This window comes from Perissodus microlepis, chromosome 8 (genome assembly GCF_051167445.1).
Source record: "Perissodus microlepis isolate ML-2025 ecotype Zambia chromosome 8, ASM5116744v1, whole genome shotgun sequence".
Lineage (NCBI taxonomy): Eukaryota > Metazoa > Chordata > Actinopteri > Cichliformes > Cichlidae > Perissodus > Perissodus microlepis.
Window position 1 is genome coordinate 21,745,834 of NC_140468.1, and position 19,704 is coordinate 21,765,537.

At 42.9% G+C, this 19,704-nt stretch overlaps 1 protein-coding gene across 5 annotated transcripts in view; it reads right to left on the reverse strand.

Annotated features, from left to right (window-relative positions):
• Window positions 1-3,831: 3,831 nt before the first annotated feature.
• The window catches only part of ep300a (EP300 lysine acetyltransferase a), a 30,124-nt gene continuing 14,251 nt past the window's right edge, over window positions 3,832-19,704 (reverse strand). For 3 of the 5 annotated variants that reach the window (XM_084938219.1, XM_084938217.1, XM_084938216.1), the window contains exons 16-31: window positions 19,483-19,601; window positions 19,275-19,338; window positions 18,934-19,109; window positions 17,245-17,333; window positions 12,768-12,878; window positions 12,308-12,364; window positions 12,135-12,212; window positions 11,963-12,030; window positions 11,481-11,631; window positions 10,891-11,037; window positions 10,639-10,752; window positions 10,341-10,506; window positions 10,068-10,235; window positions 9,750-9,911; window positions 9,351-9,632; window positions 3,832-9,158 (exon numbers count right to left, since the gene is read on the reverse strand). In XM_084938219.1, the coding sequence (XP_084794345.1) occupies window positions 6,078-9,158; window positions 9,351-9,632; window positions 9,750-9,911; window positions 10,068-10,235; window positions 10,341-10,506; window positions 10,639-10,752; window positions 10,891-11,037; window positions 11,481-11,631; window positions 11,963-12,030; window positions 12,135-12,212; window positions 12,308-12,364; window positions 12,768-12,878; window positions 17,245-17,333; window positions 18,934-19,109; window positions 19,275-19,338; window positions 19,483-19,601 (5,033 nt within the window). In that variant the 3' untranslated portion in view covers window positions 3,832-6,077. The remainder of the gene's footprint in view (window positions 9,159-9,350; window positions 9,633-9,749; window positions 9,912-10,067; window positions 10,236-10,340; window positions 10,507-10,638; window positions 10,753-10,890; window positions 11,038-11,480; window positions 11,632-11,962; window positions 12,031-12,134; window positions 12,213-12,307; window positions 12,365-12,767; window positions 12,879-17,244; window positions 17,334-18,933; window positions 19,110-19,274; window positions 19,339-19,482; window positions 19,602-19,704) is intronic. The other 2 variants (XM_084938220.1, XM_084938218.1) reach the window with 1 other exon arrangement.

The window sequence follows — 19,704 nt, forward strand, 5'->3', positions numbered from 1 at the left end:
GAAATGTGGATTATTAAATATTAGGTCTCTCTCCTCCAAGTCTCTGTTAGTACATGACTTAATAATTGATCAACAAATTGATTTACTCTGCCTTACAGAAACCTGGTTGCAGCAGGATGATTATGTTAGTTTAAATGAATCAACACCCCCGAGTCATTCTAACTACCAGAAACCTCGAAGCACAGGCCGAGGGGGCGGTGTGGCAGCAATTTTTCACACCAGCCTATTAATTAATGAAAGACCAAGACAGACTTTTAATTCATTTGAAAGCCTGATGCTTAACATTGTCCACCCCAGCTGTGAAACTCAGAAACCAGTCTTACTTGTTATCATCTATCGTCCACCTGGGCCTTACACAGAGTTTCTGTCTGATTTCTCAGACTTTATATCTAATTTAGTTCTGAGCTCAAATAAAATAATTATTGTGGGTGATTTTAACATCCATGTAGATGCTAAAAATGACAGCCTCAACATGGCATTTAGTCTGTTATTAGACTCAATTGGCTTCTCTCAAAATGTAAAAGAACCCACCCACCACTTTAATCACACTCTAGATCTTGTTTTAACATATGGCATAGAAACTGAACATTTAACAGTGTTTCCTGAAAACCCTCTCCTGTCTGATCATTTCCTGATAACATTTACATTTACAATAATTGATTACACAGCGGTGGAGAGTAGATTTTATCAAAGTAGATGTCTTTCTGAAAGCGCTGTAACTAAGTTTAAGAATATAATCCACCCACTGTTATCATCTTCAATGCCCTGTACCAACACAGAGCAGAGCAGCTATCTGAACGCTACCCCAACAGAGGTCGATTATCTTGTTAATAATTTCACCTCCTCACTACGTACGACTCTGGATACTGTAGCTCCAGTGAAAACTAAGGTCTCTAATCAGAAGTACCTGACTCCGTGGTATAATTCTCAAACACGTACCCTAAAGCAGATGACTCGTAATCTGGAGAGGAAATGGCGTGTCACAAATTTAGAGGATCATCATTTAGCCTGGAGAAATAGTTTGCTGCTTTATAAGAAAGCCCTCCGCAAAGCCAGAACATCTTACTATTCATCACTGATTGAAGAAAATAAGAACAACCCCAGGTTTCTCTTCAGCACTGTAGCCAGGCTGACAAACAGTCAGAGCTCTGTTGAGCCAACCATCCCTTTAACGTTAACTAGTAATGACTTCATGAACTTCTTCACAAATAAAATTTTTATCATTAGAGAAAAAATTACCAGTAATCATCCCACAGATGTAATATTATCTACAGCTACTCTTAGTACCATTGATGTTAAGTTAGACTCTTTTTCTCCAATTGATCTTTCTGAGTTAACTTCAATAATTACTTCCTCCAAATCATCAACGTGTCTTTTAGACCCCATTCCTACAAAACTGCTCAAAGAAGTCCTGCCATTGATTAATTCTTCGATCTTAAATATGATCAACCTATCTCTAATGGTCGGCTATGTACCACAGGCCTTCAAGCTGGCTGTAGTTAAACCTTTACTCAAAAAGCCATCTCTAGACCCAGCAGTCTTAGCTAATTATAGGCCAATCTCCAACCTTCCTTTCATATCAAAAATCCTTGAAAGAGTAGTTGTCAAACAGCTAACAGATCATCTGCAGAGGAATGGTTTATTTGAAGAGTTTCAGTCAGGTTTCAGAGCTCATCACAGCACAGAAACAGCTTTAGTGAAGGTTACAAATGATCTTCTTATGGCCTCTGACAGTGGACTCATCTCTGTGCTTGTCCTGCTAGACCTCAGTGCAGCGTTCGATACTGTCGACCATAATATCCTATTAGAGCGATTAGAACATGCTGTAGGTATTACAGGTACTGTGCTGCAGTGGTTTGTATCATATCTATCTAATAGACTCCAATTTGTGCATGTAAATGGAGAGTCCTCTTCACACACTGAGGTTAATTATGGAGTTCCACAGGGTTCAGTGCTAGGACCAATTCTGTTTACATTATACATGCTTCCCTTAGGCAGCATCATTAGAAGACATAGCATACATTTTCACTGCTATGCAGATGACACCCAGCTCTATCTGTCCATGAAGCCAGATAACACACACCAATTAGTTAAACTGCAGGAATGTCTTAAAGACATAAAGACCTGGATGGCCGCTAACTTTCTGCTTCTTAATTCAGATAAAACTGAGGTTATTGTACTCGGCCCTGAAAATCTTAGAAATATGGTATCTAACCAGATTCATACTCTGGATGGCATTACCTTGGCCTCCAGTAACGCTGTGAGGAACCTTGGAGTCATTTTTGACCAGGACATGTCCTTCAACGCACATATTAAACAAATATGTAAGACTGCTTTCTTCCATTTGCGCAACATCTCTAAAATTAGAAATATCCTGTCTCAGAGTGATGCTGAAAAACTAGTTCATGCATTTATTACTTCCAGGCTGGACTACTGTAATTCATTATTATCAGGATGTCCAAAAAACTCGCTGAAAAGCCTTCAGCTAATCCAAAATGCTGCAGCAAGAGTCCTGACAGGGACTAGAAGGAGAGAGCATATTTCTCCTGTTTTGGCTTCCCTTCATTGGCTTCCTGTTAAGTCCAGAATTGAATTCAAAATCCTGCTCCTCACATACAAGGTCTTAAATAATCAGGCCCCATCTTATCTTAATGACCTTGTAGTACCATATCACCCTATTAGAGCACTTCGCTCTCGCTCTGCAGGCCTACTTGTTGTTCCTAGAGTATTTAAAAGTAGAATGGGAGGCAGAGCCTTCAGTTTTCAGGCCCCTCTTCTGTGGAACCAGCTTCCAGTTTGGATTCGGGAGACAGAAACTATCTCTACTTTTAAGATTAGGCTTAAAACTTTCCTTTTTGCTAAAGCATATAGTTAGGGCTGGACCAGGTGACCCTGAATCCTCCCTTAGTTATGCTGCAATAGACGTAGGCTGCCGGGGGATTCCCATGATGCATTGAGTTTTTCCTTTCCAGTCACCTTTCTCACTCACTATGTATTAATAGACCTCTCTGCATTGAATCATATCTGTTATTAACCTCTGTCTCTCTTCCGCAGCATGTCTTTTATCCTGTCTTCCTTCTCTCACCCCAACCGGTCGCAGCAGATGGCCGCCCCTCCCTGAGCCTGGTTCTGCCGGAGGTTTCTTCCTGTTAAAAGGGAGTTTTTCCTTCCCACTGTCGCCAAAGTGCTTGCTCATAGGGGGTCATATGATTGTTGGGTTTTTCTCTGTATCTATGAAGCGCCTTGAGGCGACTTTTGTTGTGATTTGGCGCTATATAAATAAAATTGAATTGAATTGAATCACTTTGCACAACACTGTGATAAAAAAAAGCCATTAAAACAGTCATTCCCCTAAGATGCTTAACTTTAAACCATAAGTAAATACATTATTCTTACCTACACAGTTGTGGTCAGTAAGGAAGGAACTTGGAAAAAACAAATCTCCGGCTTAAAATGCGGACAGAATCGTTGTTTTGAAGGCAGCTTCAAATGACAATTCAAGAACTCCAGTTTGGCACTTAGTACAAGATATAGTAAATTTTAAGGACTATATACACGTATTTAAGAGTTTGAAAAATATCTGACAATATCTGATCTTTTAACAGAAAACATGCTGACACAACTTCTTTCTAAAATGCTAGAGCTGAACAAACTCGTCCCCACAGGATGACAAAACAATTTTCAGTGTCCTCTGGCAAAAACCCTTTAAAGCTCTTCATCACTTAAATGTAGAATTTTTTAGACTTATTTACTGTCCATCTTCAAATGGCACAGGCTTCTGACTGATGCGCAGATGCATCATATTGTCATTAATAACTGACAGAAAAAAAATTTATTTTTTCCCAATGGTACAAACATACTTTATTGTACAATTAATTTATTGGCAAAAACAAAAACAATCAGACCACCGAAATAACTTAAAAGAAACTAATGAAAATGGAGCAACAGTTATTTTTGCTTTCTCTCAGCAAGCACCAAAACTGTTAACAAGAACAAAAAAGAAAAGAGAAGAGAGTGGTCAAGGATTCCATTTGAATACTAAACAAATATTTAAATAGTCTTACTTCCAGTCTCTTTAGGAAAAAGAAATGATAAAAACAAAACTATTTGTTCAGTTGCCATCAGTTTGTACAGTGATTCAGTATGTTTACAACTATATTCATGTACATGAAACATTTCTTCAAAACAACCAAAAAGAAAAGAAAAAAAGGATGGTATAATATACTCCAAGGCCTCCCCAGGCGAACTGAAAGACTGTCTGCAGGTTCTTTTTGCATCACCATAACATCTTTAATACAAAAACAAAGCATGTTTTATCTATTAATTCCTGTAGCTTCAAGTTTTATTTCCAAAAAATAAAATTAAATAATATATCTATTTATAAAAGACAGTTTTTCCTTGGTTTTTTTTTTCTTATAAAATAAGTCTCAAGATATATTGCCACCTGGTTTCTGATGCGTTCCCTTCCCCATACCCAGCAAGCCCGACCTTTAAGAAAAATAGTGAGCATGTGAATATTGTGTCTTCAGTCCTCTCCATAAAAAGCTAAATGACCAAATTTGAACTCTTAAGTCACACCTCTAACCGACCCCAGCTTCGGCTCATCGTCGTACAGGTTTCCTGTCTTAACTGCTGAGATTGTTTAGGTGTGTGACTCGGTTGCTATAGCCTCCCTAAAACCTTACACAGAAAAAGGCGCATTGGTGCTTGTGACCGACTACACCCCATACTGTACATTATAGAAAACAAAACAAAACAATACTGTACAGTAGCTCAGGAGCACTTTTTTTCAAACACATACAAGCAAATATTCAATCAAACAAGAGGAAACAACAGCAGAAAATGTCTCTGCTCATAAGATTTTAAAGTATGTACACTTATTTTACATCTTTCACTTTCATTACAAAAGAAAAAACAAACAAAACAAACAAACAAAAACAGTATCCAAGTCCACCATTTCTTAATTTGTACAGTACTAACAGTGAAAACCTTGTGGCTGAGAGGCAGTCGTGAGGGTGTGGGACGGGGGGAGGATAAGGATGTAAGGAAAACCGTTGGGGTTCGGGATAAAGGCGGGATTTTAGCGACCTCTTCTCCAGGTTACTGTTCATAAATGCAGCTGTAATATATGTACACACAACCTCTTTTTTTTTTTTTTTTTTTAAATCATCAGCGAGCTTCAACAGCTATAATACAGGTATATAGTACGCAGGTTGTGGAGCAGGAGAAGTTAGGATGAAGAAAGTGTGCACATTCACAGGAGAAGTGCGAAGAGGCGGCCCCATAAGGAAAAAAAACAAAAGATCTTACGGTTTAATTCAAATTATAGAAACCCTGACGAAGACAAACCTGGGATAGCTGTCAAAAAATGTAAAAAAAAAAAAAAAATCAAACTGCATTGAACACACCTTCCTAACCACCCACAAACCCAATAAATATACTTCTGAATCGCTGCAGTCACTGGAAAAAATCTACGTTTGTGTGTCCAGAAGAAGGGTTGGGTAACGGAAGATATGTTGATGCCTGATTAATGAATCGCCGAGGGCACGAAATAATAATAATTATAATAATATAGAAATAAAATAAACGTACTCTGCAAAATAGATACAATCATGATGGGTATTTGAGGAGAAAAAATAAAAGAATAAGAAAAAAAAAAAAGTACATCATGTCAACTCTCATTTTTAGCAACATTTGAAATCTTAAAAATATTCATAAAAAGGCAAAAATTCTCAGTCCCCAAAAATATTGTCATATACTTAAAGAAGTAATATCTTCAACCTGAAACACTGACCTTCCACCTTTTTTGTACACAATTGGCAAAAATATATAGATATTTATTAACAGCAATAACTTACCATTGTTTTAATTTATTCAATTATTGACTTCTAAGATTGATGTTGCATCTCCCATAGGAAGGAAGCTTTCAGTTCATATTTATACATCAGAAAAATATTTAAATAAAAAATAAAAACTTCTAAAACCCCAAAGCTGCCCCGCTCTCCTTTCATGGCAGTTTGTCATTTGGGGCAACAGATCAGAGCATCACGACGGAGAGAGACAGTACAGAGTCAAGGCTACATCAGGTTGTGGTTAATGTTCGTTCCCAGCTCCTGGTTGTTGTTGTTGTTGTTGTTGCTGCCGCCGCTGTTGTTGTTCCCACCCAACATGTCTGACTGCCCCCCTTGTCCACCGTGCATCCCCGTCATCCCACTCAGCTGAGACATAATAGAGTTCTGGTCCGAATTGTACTGACTAGGATCTACAGAACTACCTGGCTGCTGTTGCTGGGGTTGTGGAGGTTGGGGTGGTGCCATGTTGGAGTAATGTTGACTGAGATGCCCTGGGTGGGGCGACCCACTCTGGGTCTGAGGGGAGATGCGGTGAGGTGAGGGCTGAGGCTGAGAGGAAGGCTGCATGCGTGGGGACGGGCTGGAGCGTGGAGGCTGCGACTGTGGCCTTGGTGAGGGCTGAGGGGACCGGACCTGACTGCTGAGTGATCCAGCTGGACCGAGTCCTCCTTGTCCCTGTAGGTGGTGATGGGGGGACTGGGCCATCTGCTGCTGGGGACTCATAGGACTGCTATGGTGGGCTGGAGAACCCCCTCCAAGGTGCTGCTGTTGCTGCTGCTGCAGGAGCCTCTGCTGGATATTTTGGGCAAGCATGGCTTGGGACGTCTGTGGCATTGGGGGGCCACCACCTGCACCACTCTGCGGTTGTTGCCCTGGCCCTGATCCACCTTGTCCAGGCTGGAGTGGAGGTCCTCCAGGGCCTCCACTGGGGCCTACATCTTGTCCTTGAAGACCACCCATTTGATTTTGCTGCTGCTGCTGCTGCTGCTGCATCAGCCTGTGCTGGAGCACTGCAGCTACTTGTGACATCTGGTAGCCTTGCTGGCCTAGCTGTCCTGGCCCACCTGGTGGTGGTCCTTGCTGCTGGGGAACCCCTACACCACCCCCAGGTTGGGGTTGAGAAGATGGGGTTATCCCTGGCTGTCCCTGGCCAGGCTGCATGAAGCTTTGCTGGCCTTGTTGCTGCTGCTGGAGTCCTTGAGGCTGCTGGAACTGGCCGTGGTTCCCCATTTGTTGCTGTTGCTGTTGCTGCAGTCTTCTCAAAAACATCTCTCTGAACTGTGGTGTCATATTGGCCATGTTCCCTTGCTGACCTGGTTGCATTGCTCCCTGTGGCTGCTGTTGCTGCTGCTGCTGCTGCAAAGTGGCCATTTGCTGTTGTTGCTGTAAGTTTCCTGGCAACATCGGGCGCTGCTGTAACTGCTGAAGCTGAGCCATGGTGGGCATATTTCCTCCCCCTGCTCCACCCTGAGGTATGTTCATCCCTGGCTGGCCTGCCTGGTTCACATTAACCTGCTGTTGTCCATCCATATTGGCAAGCTGGTTGGCTCCAGGCGCTCCTACACCAGGCAGACCTCCAGCAGCTCCTTGGAAACGCACACCTCCAGGACCTCCTTGCGGAGGCCCGCCTGCTCCTCCAGGGCCACCCTGAGCACCTTGATACCTGGCTGCTCTCTGCCGAATAAAAGCAGCCATGAGCGTTGGGTTGGAACGAAGGATGTTGAGGACTTGCTGCTGTTGCAAGACTGAGCTTGGGGAGCGTAGCGCTCGCAGGAGATCTTGTAGTGCTGCCTGAGGCAAGTTCCCCGATCCAGCTACTAATGAAGCAGGTACCCCCCCTGCTCCTCCAATTGCCTGCATCAACCCTCGGTTTCCTGGTTGAGGCTGCTGCTGATTCAGCATTTGTTGCTGTTGTTGGGGAACTGCTGGCTGCTGCTGTGGTGTCATATGACCCATCATGTTTGGCCGTTGTTGTTGGTTCATGGTTGGTCCCCCAGCACCCCACTGCTGGTTTGTTGGCTGAAGCTGTCCACCTGGCTGGACCTGCTGCTGAACTTGAGGTGGCAATTGTGACGGAGGACCACCCTGTTGCATCCCTGCTAGCGTTCCTGGTTGCTGTGGATCTAACATAGTCCTTCCATCAACTCCCTGAGCCTGGAGCGGCATGCCCTGGGCCCCAATGTGGGGCATTCTCATCTGGGCCTGGTTGTTCTGATGGTGAGGATGTGGAGGTATCATGCCCCCCTGTCCCAAGCCACGCATGTGTGCTTGGGCGTGAGCCATCTGTCTCTGGGTCTCTGCCAGGCGCTGGATTTTTAGTGCCGTCTCTACAGCAGCCAGGGGTGGCCCTTGTTGCTGGCCTTGGACACCCATGGACCCCTGGCCTTGATTGGGTGGTGGTTGTTGCTGAGGAGGGGTTGCTGGACCCATTCCAGGTTTTCCAAGGGGCTGATGAAGAGGAGGGACTCCAGCTGGTCTGGGGTTGTATGGAGGCAAACTACCAGGATGCTGCTGCTGCTGGAGCTGCTGGAGATTTGGTGGCTGCTGCTGAAGCTGAGGTACCATCTGCTGCTGAGGAGAATTCATCATACCCCCTCCACCTGCTGACGGAAACTGGTGGAGATGGTGTTGAGGGGGAATGCCACCACCTTGCTGTTGCTCACCTGGAGTTCCCATACCACCCATCCCAACCCCCTGCTGCTGAGAAGGTGCAGACATGTTACCCTGGGTAGGTGTCTGTGGGGTAGGGGGCTGCGTTCCCGATGTAGGGGTACCAGGACCAGTAGCTCCATTGTTGGCTCCAGGAGAGGGTTGTCCATTTCCCCCAGGTGCTCCTCCTGCAGTGGGCTGGCCCACTCTCTGCATGCTGGCCATTCTCCTTCTCAGCATCTGAGCTTGCTGAAGCCTGTGCTGCAGCTGCTGCTGGCGAAGCTTGTGCTTGATATTTAGACAGAAGGGGACTGGGCACTTGTTTTCCTGACAGTGCTTAGCATGATAACAACACAATGCGATAAGCTGCTTGCAGATGGGGCAGCCACCGTTGGTTTTTCTCTTGCATCCTTTTGTGTGCTGAACGACACGTTTCATCTTCTGGCAGGACGGCAGAGAGCAATTGGCATTTCGGCACTGGCATGCATGGACGAGCGACTGGATACAGCGCTGGATGCTGAGGCGACGGGAATCTCCGGGACTCTGAGTGGCAGCGGCAGACTGATTGCTGCTCTCATCATCCAAGCCGAGGCCTAACTTCTCCATCTTGTGCTCATGTCCCTTAGTGTTGTAGCATGTGATGCAGAGGTCGTAATCCTAAAACAGATGACAATAGAAACAGTTAGAAATGTAACTTGGAGGTTTTTGAACAATTACAATAATAAAAAAAATAAATAAATAATAATAATAATAATAATAATAATAATAATAATAAACCCAAACTCCACCTATTTTGCCCTGGGACAAATCAGACAAACCAAACACACCTCACTTCTCTTTCCAACTCACCTCACAAACAGTACAGTGGAAGCGAGTCTCCACGTGGTGTTTGCACTCATTGCACGTGTAAACGAAGCGGTCCTGGCTTTGGTTGTGCAACTCCACCAACATGCACGTTGAGCTCCACATGGACCTCCTCAGCGAACTGAATTCAAGGTGCTTGTCTCGGGCCAGTGTCAGGAAAGCATCACGACCATCCATGAGGTCACATGCCATCAGGGGATCTGGGTCAGCAATAGGGGGCAAGGCATTTGCCATTGGGCCTGCAATCAGCCGAATCACAAAGAACACCTAGGAGAGGAACAGAGAGGAGATCAGATGAAACGTAGTCTTTAAAACAGTTTCAAGTTTTTGCCAGCAGCTCACCCCCAAAAATGGCAAAACCTCAAAATCCCCCACCCCACATACCTCTTTGTGTTTTTCCATAGTGGCATAGAGTTTCTGTGATAGGTCATTGGACACATTAGGCATCCCAGGCTTCTTCTTATTGGCTCGGCTCAGGCTGCTCTTGTTCTTACTAGTCTTTTTGTTGTTCTTCTTCTTTGCATTTTTGCTGTCTCCTTTTGTGTCCTGCACCAAAAAATAAAAAAAATTAAAAAAAATTGTGGTTTAAAACAAAACAATCACACTGATGAGAAACTGACGTTTGCAACGCTAACCCTTATTCACCCCTCTTTCAATCAGTGCATTTAGATTCAAGTACTACATTGAGTCGTTAATTCTTACATCAACACTCTCATTGGAAGTGCTGTTCTCCTCCCTTTTCCTCTCCTCCTCCTCCTGTTCCAGCTCCTTGATGCTCTCCTCCAGCACATTAGGCCAAAAGTCGCCCTCAAAGTAAGGCAATTCCTTGGCACTGGTCAAACGATCCTCTGTCGCCTGCTTGAATATATCCTTTTGGGGTAAACAGACAGTATTGTTATTACGCATGTATTATACAATAAAGTTTATCTTTACTCCTGTTCTAAACCCTCCAGAGGTCAAAGAATGCCTCTTTACCTTGTAGTCATGCACTATCCGTTCTGCCACAGCTTTATCCAGCATTTTCTTGTACCACTCCTGAAGGCGTTTGGGCTTCGGGATCTTCTGATCTGCAGGGTGACAGTGGAAGATGTAGTCGTCGCCTTCGCTAGGTGGGCAGGCCCAGATGTGGCCGGTGGTGTAGCTACGAGTTCAAACAAGAGAACACAAATCAAACACCTACTGGACAAATTAAACTATATCAAAATAACAACTTTTTATAAGAATTTGTGTAGCCCGGAACAAAATAAATGTTTTGTCTTGTAGCAGCACTCACCCCAATTTCTTCACGTACTCCAAGTAGCCAATGAGTATTTCATGGTAAACTGCTGTTCTTAGACAGCGCGGCCGAAAGAAGTGTACGCTATCCAGGTAGGAGATGTACACTCGCCTGAGTGGATGAAATAAAAAAAATGTAACTTTAAAAAAAACATTGTGTCAAAACTGCTGAAACTGCATTTTAAATGATTCCAACATAGAAAAACACAAAGTACTTGGTAAAACTTTAACAATATGGTGATATCTTTACCTCTGGTTGGGCTGAGGGCAGTCAGATCCATACTCCTGAACATGCATACCAAAGAAACAGACGTCTGCTCCATCAATGTCCTCGAATGCAAAAAGGGCTTTAGTCCTGTATGGGAATGACTCGGACATCTCGCCGCTGTCCACAAATCTGGAGACAAAAGCACAAGTTAATACAGGAGCTGTGAATAATGTGAATCTGTACAAATCAAATGAAAGCCTATACTTACAGACGTCTGCAACAAGCTGATAGCTAGATTGCATTTATTTCATCATAATTATTAGCTTAATCACTGTTAGCTTCCATTTCAACACTATTTTATTCAGGAAATTTAAAATTAAAGGCAAAATCTTTTGTTTTAAAAGCATTTATAGCTTTAACTATCCATTACTCCATTCTTTACAATTCCGTAAATCGAAAAATTAATTCACAAATAAACACTGACACCTTTCCTTATCTCAATTAATGAAATGTTGCAGGTTTTACCAGACGCAAGATTTCAACTTGAATTCACAAAACGCCTTGATCTAGTTGACACACAAGAGCTGATGTAGGTAAAACCTAGCTCCAGCTCTGGATGAAGAGTGTTGTACCTGGACTTCATGCCTGGTTTGACCTCCACGACTTTATCAGATACATGAACAACACGAATGAAGACCTCTCCAGACTCTGGGTGGGCCTGTCGCTTTAAGAAGTCGTTCACCCTTTGCTCCAGAAAAACCCCCAACTTCGTTTGGGGCAACCCTGTGGGACGGTTAAGTTAGTCAACAACTGTATAAAACAGCCAGCACGAAATGACAAATATAAAAACTTCTGTTGGTAAGTGTACGTCTAACACACTCTGAACAACTGCAGGGAAAGACATCAAGCTGGAGGAAAGCCACCACAAACTTTAGCTGTAATTATTATTTTATGTCAGAGTTTGGTCAAATGGTTATATGAGCAACATATAGCCAAAGTTAATTCGGGTATAATTATATGCATATACACCCCCATTGCACCAACGACAAACTGATCTGTGTGAAACACTAAAAGCTGCACAATTACAAAAGTGAGCTCACAAATGTCCACTTACTTTTGGCAGAATACTTGTTTTCCTTCCTCGCCTTATTCGACTTCTTTAAGCAGCCATCACATACAAAACTATGAAACAGAAACAAGATGGATAAAGACCAAAATCAGTTTTTACCAAACACCAGCTGGACTTTCACAGAAATCAAACAAATGGAAACAAAAAGGCTATTTACCCTTCTGGCCAGATCGTTTCATTGTGCAAGACGCATATCTGATGCATCTTCCGACCACAATCCATACATTCAACAAACCTGACGACAGGGACAGAGGGGAGGACACAGCTTAGACCAAATCTCTTCACCCCACCACAAAAATTAAATTTGGCCATGACAAAAGGCAGACTTACAGCTCAGGGTCCAGTGTGTCGTTCTTCTTCTTCTCAAACTGATCCTTGCTTATTGATCTAAAACCAACAAAGAGGGATACTGTAAAACTATAGCAGGTGGAAATTGAAAATAAATTATTGCAAAACACTTGATAAAATCTCTTTCAGGGGCATGCTGAGGAAATTAATTTTGATTAGAAATTGAGTGGAATGCAGAAATGTTCATTTTCTTTTCTCGTTGACGTATTAAAATCTGCTAAATCAAATATTAGGTGTGGAGTCTACATCCCATGGCTTTGCTGGTAAAGTTTACACCATGAAATATAATTTAAGAACACCTATTGCAGTTTCTTTTTTCCTATAATAGAAATGAACAGTGTAGACTCACACAAGAGATTAACTGGAAAGCATTAAAAAGCATCTAGCATGCTGAAAGGTGACATTTAAGTTCAAAAATCACATTTTATTAACTAATACTCACGTCTGTGGCTGGGTGGGGTCGTCACCCAGGGAAACGGTCTCTCCCTGGATCTCGTTGAAACACTTTTCACAGTAGTGGTACCTGTTAGCAAGAAGCCCAAATTTTGGTGAACTACACCGTTCCCCACAGCACAGTCAACCACAGACAGCGCATGGGAGGGCAGTCACCAAATGGTATAGGACATGGGCAAGGCAGGGTGCCACAAGCCAAGCAAGCAGGAAGTGCAGGAAGGAGGAACGCAGGACAGCAGGGAAGTCGTCACCGCAACAGCCAGTCATGATTGTAAGGGGTGAGGGAATGAGGTGGAGGGGGTTGGTGGTACATGGTGGGGCAAGGCAAATGCAAGCCAATGTTGATATCACAATCATTTGGGGAGGGGAGACAGACAAGTCGTATGGGAACAAGACGAGACAAACATCCAGGACAACACACAGCAGAGAGCCGAGGCAAAGCACAGATTAGCAATTTGGACATGAGAGGATGAGCAACAACAGCAACAACAACAACCACCACAGCTAACAGAGCAGGAGCAGAATCAACAGGAGCTAAATGGGAGCAGGAAGCTGTGGCACAGGACGTAATACAAACACTCAACAGATAATGAACAAGCACAGACAACTGCTCAGCTGTTCATTCAGGAAGTTCATTTTAAAGTCGGTCCTTTCACATTCCGCTAAAGTTTGCATGACTGGACTTAATAATGATGATGATAATAATAGAAATAATTTTTAAAAATGATCAAGGGAAGGATTTTGAAAGTGTGGCATTTATTGTCCAGTTTCTTCCTACTTCAGTTTGCGTTAGCATAGTTTCCCCACAGTTACATTTTACTTTGGCGAGTCACCCATTATTTTTACTTGATTTACTTTTAATTACATTTAACATTATTGATTTACTAGTAACCAATTCACCACAGTTATTTTGAAAAGTCTGTCACTGCCAACTAGTTAGCTTCAGTCCTCACCATCTCATTTCCCTACAAGTAGGCTGGTCCTCAATATCCTTCACCTGTCTCAAGTCCCTTGTCCTTTGGTGGAACAGACTTTACTCGACAGTCTCTGACTACAGCCTGTGATGCCAGTTTTGATTGGTTGTGGAGAGCCACCCTAACCAGAACCCGTAGCAGGGTGGAGAGCTATGTCTCGCTATGCTGTAGAGAAAAAAAAAAAAATTCGGCACCTGCAGTCAAAGGTGACGAAGCAGGAGTCCGTCCACTGGGTAGAGAACTTACTAAGGAAGGCAGATGATTAAGCCTCTTTGGTCATTGTCACAAAATATAAATGCTATTTATTTATTAACCATTTTAGGAAGCGAGGGAGTGTTCGTTTGCAGTTGTTCATGGGTTGCCTGCCTCGCTACCACACAGATAAAATCTAGTACTGCGGGAAACACTGGTGTTTAAATCTCCAAAAGTTGATTCTGTTCATCTGGACGTAGCGTTTTCAGTGGGAGAAACATTTCGTCACTCATCCAAGTGACTTCTTCAGTCTCAGCTGACTGCAGGTTTCCCCAAATCTTATAAACAGTACATTTGCATAATGACTGAAACCAGCCCACTGAAGGAACAATGGGCTGGGAGGTCAGTTCCTTAATCATAATTAGGGCTGCCACAAACGATTATTTTGATAGTCGACTAGTCACTGATTGTTTTTGCGATTAGTCGACTAATCAGATCATGCATCCATTGGACTTAAAACATACAGCTTATTGCACCATCTGCTCTTATATAACTATCATTAGCTTACAGCTTTAAGTGTTTAAGGTATGTGCTAACTAAAAATAAAGACAAGATGAGAGTTTATTAAATTTTAATGACATTTGCAGATTGTTTCGATGGAGTTTAATCTGCTTGACGTTTATTCAGCTGTGTAAAAACTAACTTTAATCTCAGCCAAACCGATTTAATCAGGAACAAATAAAATACTAAAAAAAAAAAAAAAAAAAAGCCAAACAATAACATTTTTAAGTTATCTAAGTGACTTATATATCATGTTTAACCTGAGTAGCGAAAGACGGCGGTGGGTTTGAAAACGATTTGCCAGGAGTCCGGTGTTCTCACCGGCTCTAGTGAGCCTTGCCCCCGGCTAGCTATCGAGCTAGCTGGTGGGTAACAGACGTCTCCGAAAACGTCGGAGCGCTTTTGAAAGTATGTGGTGTCTTGATAAACTGAGCAGATATTTGAGGTTTACACAGCTACATTTTCGCCTGAAAATATGTTAATCGTTTATTTTGTGACCCAGAAAGAATAATAAGAGTAATATTAAAACTAACTACCTCCGCCATTGTTGACAACTGAGCTGGGTCGCGCTATGAATTCTGGGACACAGCTTCTTCTTCTTCGGGGTTTAACAGCAGCTGGCATCCTTGTACATGCAGTGCTGCCATCTTCTGTTTCAGTCCGTTATTACACTCTTAAATCCTACTACTTATTCCTGCGTCTTTTGGGATCTTACAAAGCGTCAAACGACGCGTCGACTATTAAATTAGTCGTCGACGATTTTAATAGTTGACGTAATCGTGACTAGTCGACTAATCGTGGCAGCCCTAATCATAATTATGCAAATTCTCATGACCATTGATCAACAACCACTGATCAAAGACCACTGATCAATGGCCATGAGTCCCATTCACAGAGAGTTGGGGAATGGCTGCAATCACAGCATTATAAGATGGTGAAAGATGAACCCTTAGGCCCCCTCCTCAATTCAGAGATGGTCTTTCCCTTTTCACGTAAATGGCCTCCTTGACTCCGCGCTCAAACCAGCGTTCCTCCCTGTCCAGGATGTGTACATCCTCATCATTGAAAGAGTGTCCACTGGCCTGTAGGTGTAAATAGACTGCAGAGTCCTGGCCTGACGAGGTGGCTCTTCTGTGTTGTGCCATCCGCTTCGCCAGAGGTTGTTTGGTTTCCCCAATGTATAAATCCTGGCAATACTTCTGGCACTTAACAGCGTACACTATGTTACTCTGTTTGTGTCGGGGGACCCGATCCTTGGGGTGGACCAAAAAAAGCCACAGAGACGCCGTGTTTAGAAAAAATGCGTCTCAACTGCTCCGATACTCCTGACACATATGGGATCACTACAGGTTTTCGCTTGGGCAGCGGTTGTCCTTCTCTCCTGGATCGGCTGGAGCTTTCTTTAGGTGCCTTTCCAGCTTTGACAAAAGTCCAGCTGGGATAACCACATTTACTCAGGGCCTTCTTGATGTGCTGTTCTTCTGCCTCCCTGGCCGCTGTGTCAGTGGGGATGGTGTTTGCTCTGTGTTGTAGCGTCCTGATGACACCCAGTTTGTGCTCCAGTGGATGATGAGAGTCAAACCTTAGATACTGATCCGTATGTGTAGGTTTACGGTACACGTCAGCTTTTAGATGTCCCCCATTACTGATGATCTCACAGTCTAAGAAGGCTAACCTGCCACTTTTCATATCCTCCCTGGTGAATTTGATGTGTCGGTCCACTGAGTTAATGTGATCCGTGAAATGCAGTACGTCCTGAGATTTGATTCTAACCCAGGTGTCATCCACATATCTGAACCAATGGCTTGGTGGTGTTCCAGGGTAGGATAGCAAAGCCCTCTTTTCCACTTCTTCCATGTACAAATTGGCCACGATGGGTGAAACTGGGGAGCCCATGGCACACCCATGTTTCTGCCTGTAGAACTGACCCTTGTATGTGAAGTAGGTGGAATGAAGACACAGTTCCAAAAGCAAACACACTTGGTCGATACTGAGAGTGGTCCTGTTGCTGAGGTTGGTGTCATCCTGTAATCTCTTACGGACTACCTCCAACGCTTCCGTGACTGGGATGCAAGTGAAGAGAGATGTAACGTCGTACGAGACCATGGTTTCATCTGCCTCCATAATGACATCTCTCACCTTCTCAACAAAATCCAAGGTATTCTGGATGTGGTGTTCAGAGCTGCCCACCAGTGGGTTGAGGATCGAAGCCAGAAACTTGGAGATGTTATAGGTGACAGAGTTGATCATGCAGACAATCGGTCTTAAAGGTGCACCCTGTTTATGTATTTTCGGTAAACCATACAGACTTGGTGTAGACTCCCCTGGGTACAGCCTGTGGTATGAGGTCCGGTCAATAGCCTTATCTGCTTTGCACTGGTGTTTAAATATTCTAAGCTTTCTTTAAAAAAAAATCTCTCACACACACACACACACACACACACACTTCTTAAAGAATGTGATCAGAGGACTGACTGTTAAAATGCCAGTGCATTAGGCACCACATGGAAATATTTAATTAAAAAAAAAAAAAAAAAAGGAGAACATGAAGTGAAGGGAAGTGTTTAGGGAAACAAAATTAATCAGATAATTATTTGGCATTTACCTCATATTGTCTGAATACTGGCCCACTGCTTAAACTCTTCTTAATGGCTCTCTTCTACAATCCCTTCCTCTTTTACTATCCATTCTTCCTATTACCCTTCATTTCTTTATTGCTCTTCCCTTCTCCCCCCATACCTGTTCTGGTAGCTGAAGTATGCAGCGTCTCGGGGGATAGTGCACAGCTGCTTTCCATAGCAGCACAACGTCTGAGGAGAGAACTCCAGCTGATGGAGAGAAGCAAAGAAAAATGATAAAGAACTCGTTAACCTCTTGACCATCAACAACTGAATCTTTAGCCACTCAGCATCATGTGAATGAGACAAACTCATCAGTGCCCTCTCACTGGTATAGCCTACGATACTTATAAAAGTAATGAAATAAAGTCCCGGAGTCTTACTTTTATGTCCCTCGACCTGTATGTGGGGAGTTCCACCTAGGCAGCTATTCCATCTATGTCATACGATTAACATTGAAGCTGCTGGATAGTGCTACTTCAGTCAAGTGCAACGTTAAATTGCACCACACCCCCGCACTCTTGCTGGGACAGCTGCCCGAGTTAACAACCCCACACCACACAACAGTACTATTATCAAGTCTAAGCACTTCTTAAAACTGACCTTCAGTTTAATCACACTGTGACAGTGGCAAAGATATATACACAATTTCAAGAAAAATGTTTGTACTTGACTCGAGGAACCAGAAACAAAACCTGAACCTGAAAAAAAAACTCACAGGAGACAACATTTCCCAAGTTCTGTTTAGGTTTTTATTTTATCTGAGAAAAAAAACTTTACTGATTAAGTCAAGTTCTACTTCGATTTGTCACACTGTACTAGACCTTCAGCCAGCTTTTAATAATAGAGGGGCAATCAGTTTTGTTATTTGTCTGCAAAACCAAAAATAGCAGAGTCTAATGAGAGCTGAAATGTGATATCGCAGTGGCATGCTCAAGGCCAATTTTAGCTATGAAGCCACTTCACTTGCTTCTGTTTTCAGGTCTGAAACATGGTCAAGGAATTCAAACACACATCTTCAACCTGCGTTTTATAAAACCGTAATAGTTTTAGACTCCATGGATTGGTTCACGTGTTGAAACAAAACCTCTATAAAGTATAAAAGTGTAAGACTACATCGGCATCACTCCTTAATATTTAGCCAGATACACTAAGCCCTGGTTTACTTAGACTCTGGTTCAAGTTCATCTGTAAATACTTTGATGAGTTAATTGGCCGGGATAATTTGAACCAATGCAAACGTGCACTCAGGTCTTCACACCGTGTCAGGATTGGGCTTCTTCACCTTTGGTGTTGTTACCAACTTAGCACCTTAACTTGAGCAGTGTAAGTGACGTCCTACAACTTGGGAACGCGATATCAATCCAGTGCATTAATAATGCTTTGCTTTTTCTTTTTTTTTTTTTTTAAATCCGCATACATACTGCAAATTTCTGCACAACAGCTCAGATGAGAAAGAGCCATTTAGGAACACACACTTATTTTAATAAACTAATTTAGTTTGGCTAAGGGTTAGTTTAATAACCAATAGTTGTTTTATTTATTTTTTTAATAATCGTGTGAGCTCTGGGCTGCTATACAAAACATTTGTCTGTCTATGTAATGCACTTTCACTAGATTTTCTGGCAGATTGCTTGTGTTTCCACTTACATGCACAATACTTGCCAAACATACAAATGACTCTCAAACCATTACTGAACTCTGTTGAACAGCTCTAACCTATGCAGTGCTGTTGCCAATTTAAGAGTGACCTGTACCCACTCTTATTCCACCTCATCCATTCAGCCAGTTATTCCACACTTTGTCTCACCTTCCTCCCACAACAGTAGCCAAGACTCTGCATCACAGGGTCGATCTCCTGTTCGAAAACCTCAGCCAGCTTGGAGCAGTACTTGTAGACTCGTGAGGTTTTGCGATTGTACAGCCAGGCATTGTTGAACATCAGCCAGATGTCTTCCACGTACTGCCAGGGCTCCTGGTACTGACCTAAAACCAACACACGCAAACCATGATGACTTTCCAATCTAGAAATCAAAAAACTTTTACACTTTTAGTCCTCCCTTCTTAACACATCAACTTCTAACACCCCCAAATCCATGCTTTTTTGTTGTGGTCTACTAAGTTTCCATAAATACAGCAGCACATACTAACCTGTGTCTAGCTTTCGCTTGATGGTTGATAAGTCCATTGGGTTCTTCACAATGTCAAAGTAATCCTGGAACATCACAACGTCAAAGCAGAGCAGTTAAGCCCTCTACTAAAATTTGTACGAGTTAAAATACAGATAAAAAGTTCGACTTTTTTGCAAATGTGAAACTGAGCAAGTATAAATAATCTAAACCTCAGCAGGGGTACATACAGGTATGCAGAGCAGTTGAGGATCAACAGGCATTCTGAAGGGCAGAGACTCTGGATCTTGTCTGTAGAGAGATTCAAGCGTGGGCATCAGGGCCTGACGAAGCTCCTCCGGTTTGAAGACTGTAAGAATGATGGAGATTAGAGGGCAGAGTGAGATGAAAGGATTAATAAAACATGATTCATTTTCAGCAGGTGTAAAACAGCTGGTAAAAATTTATTTTTG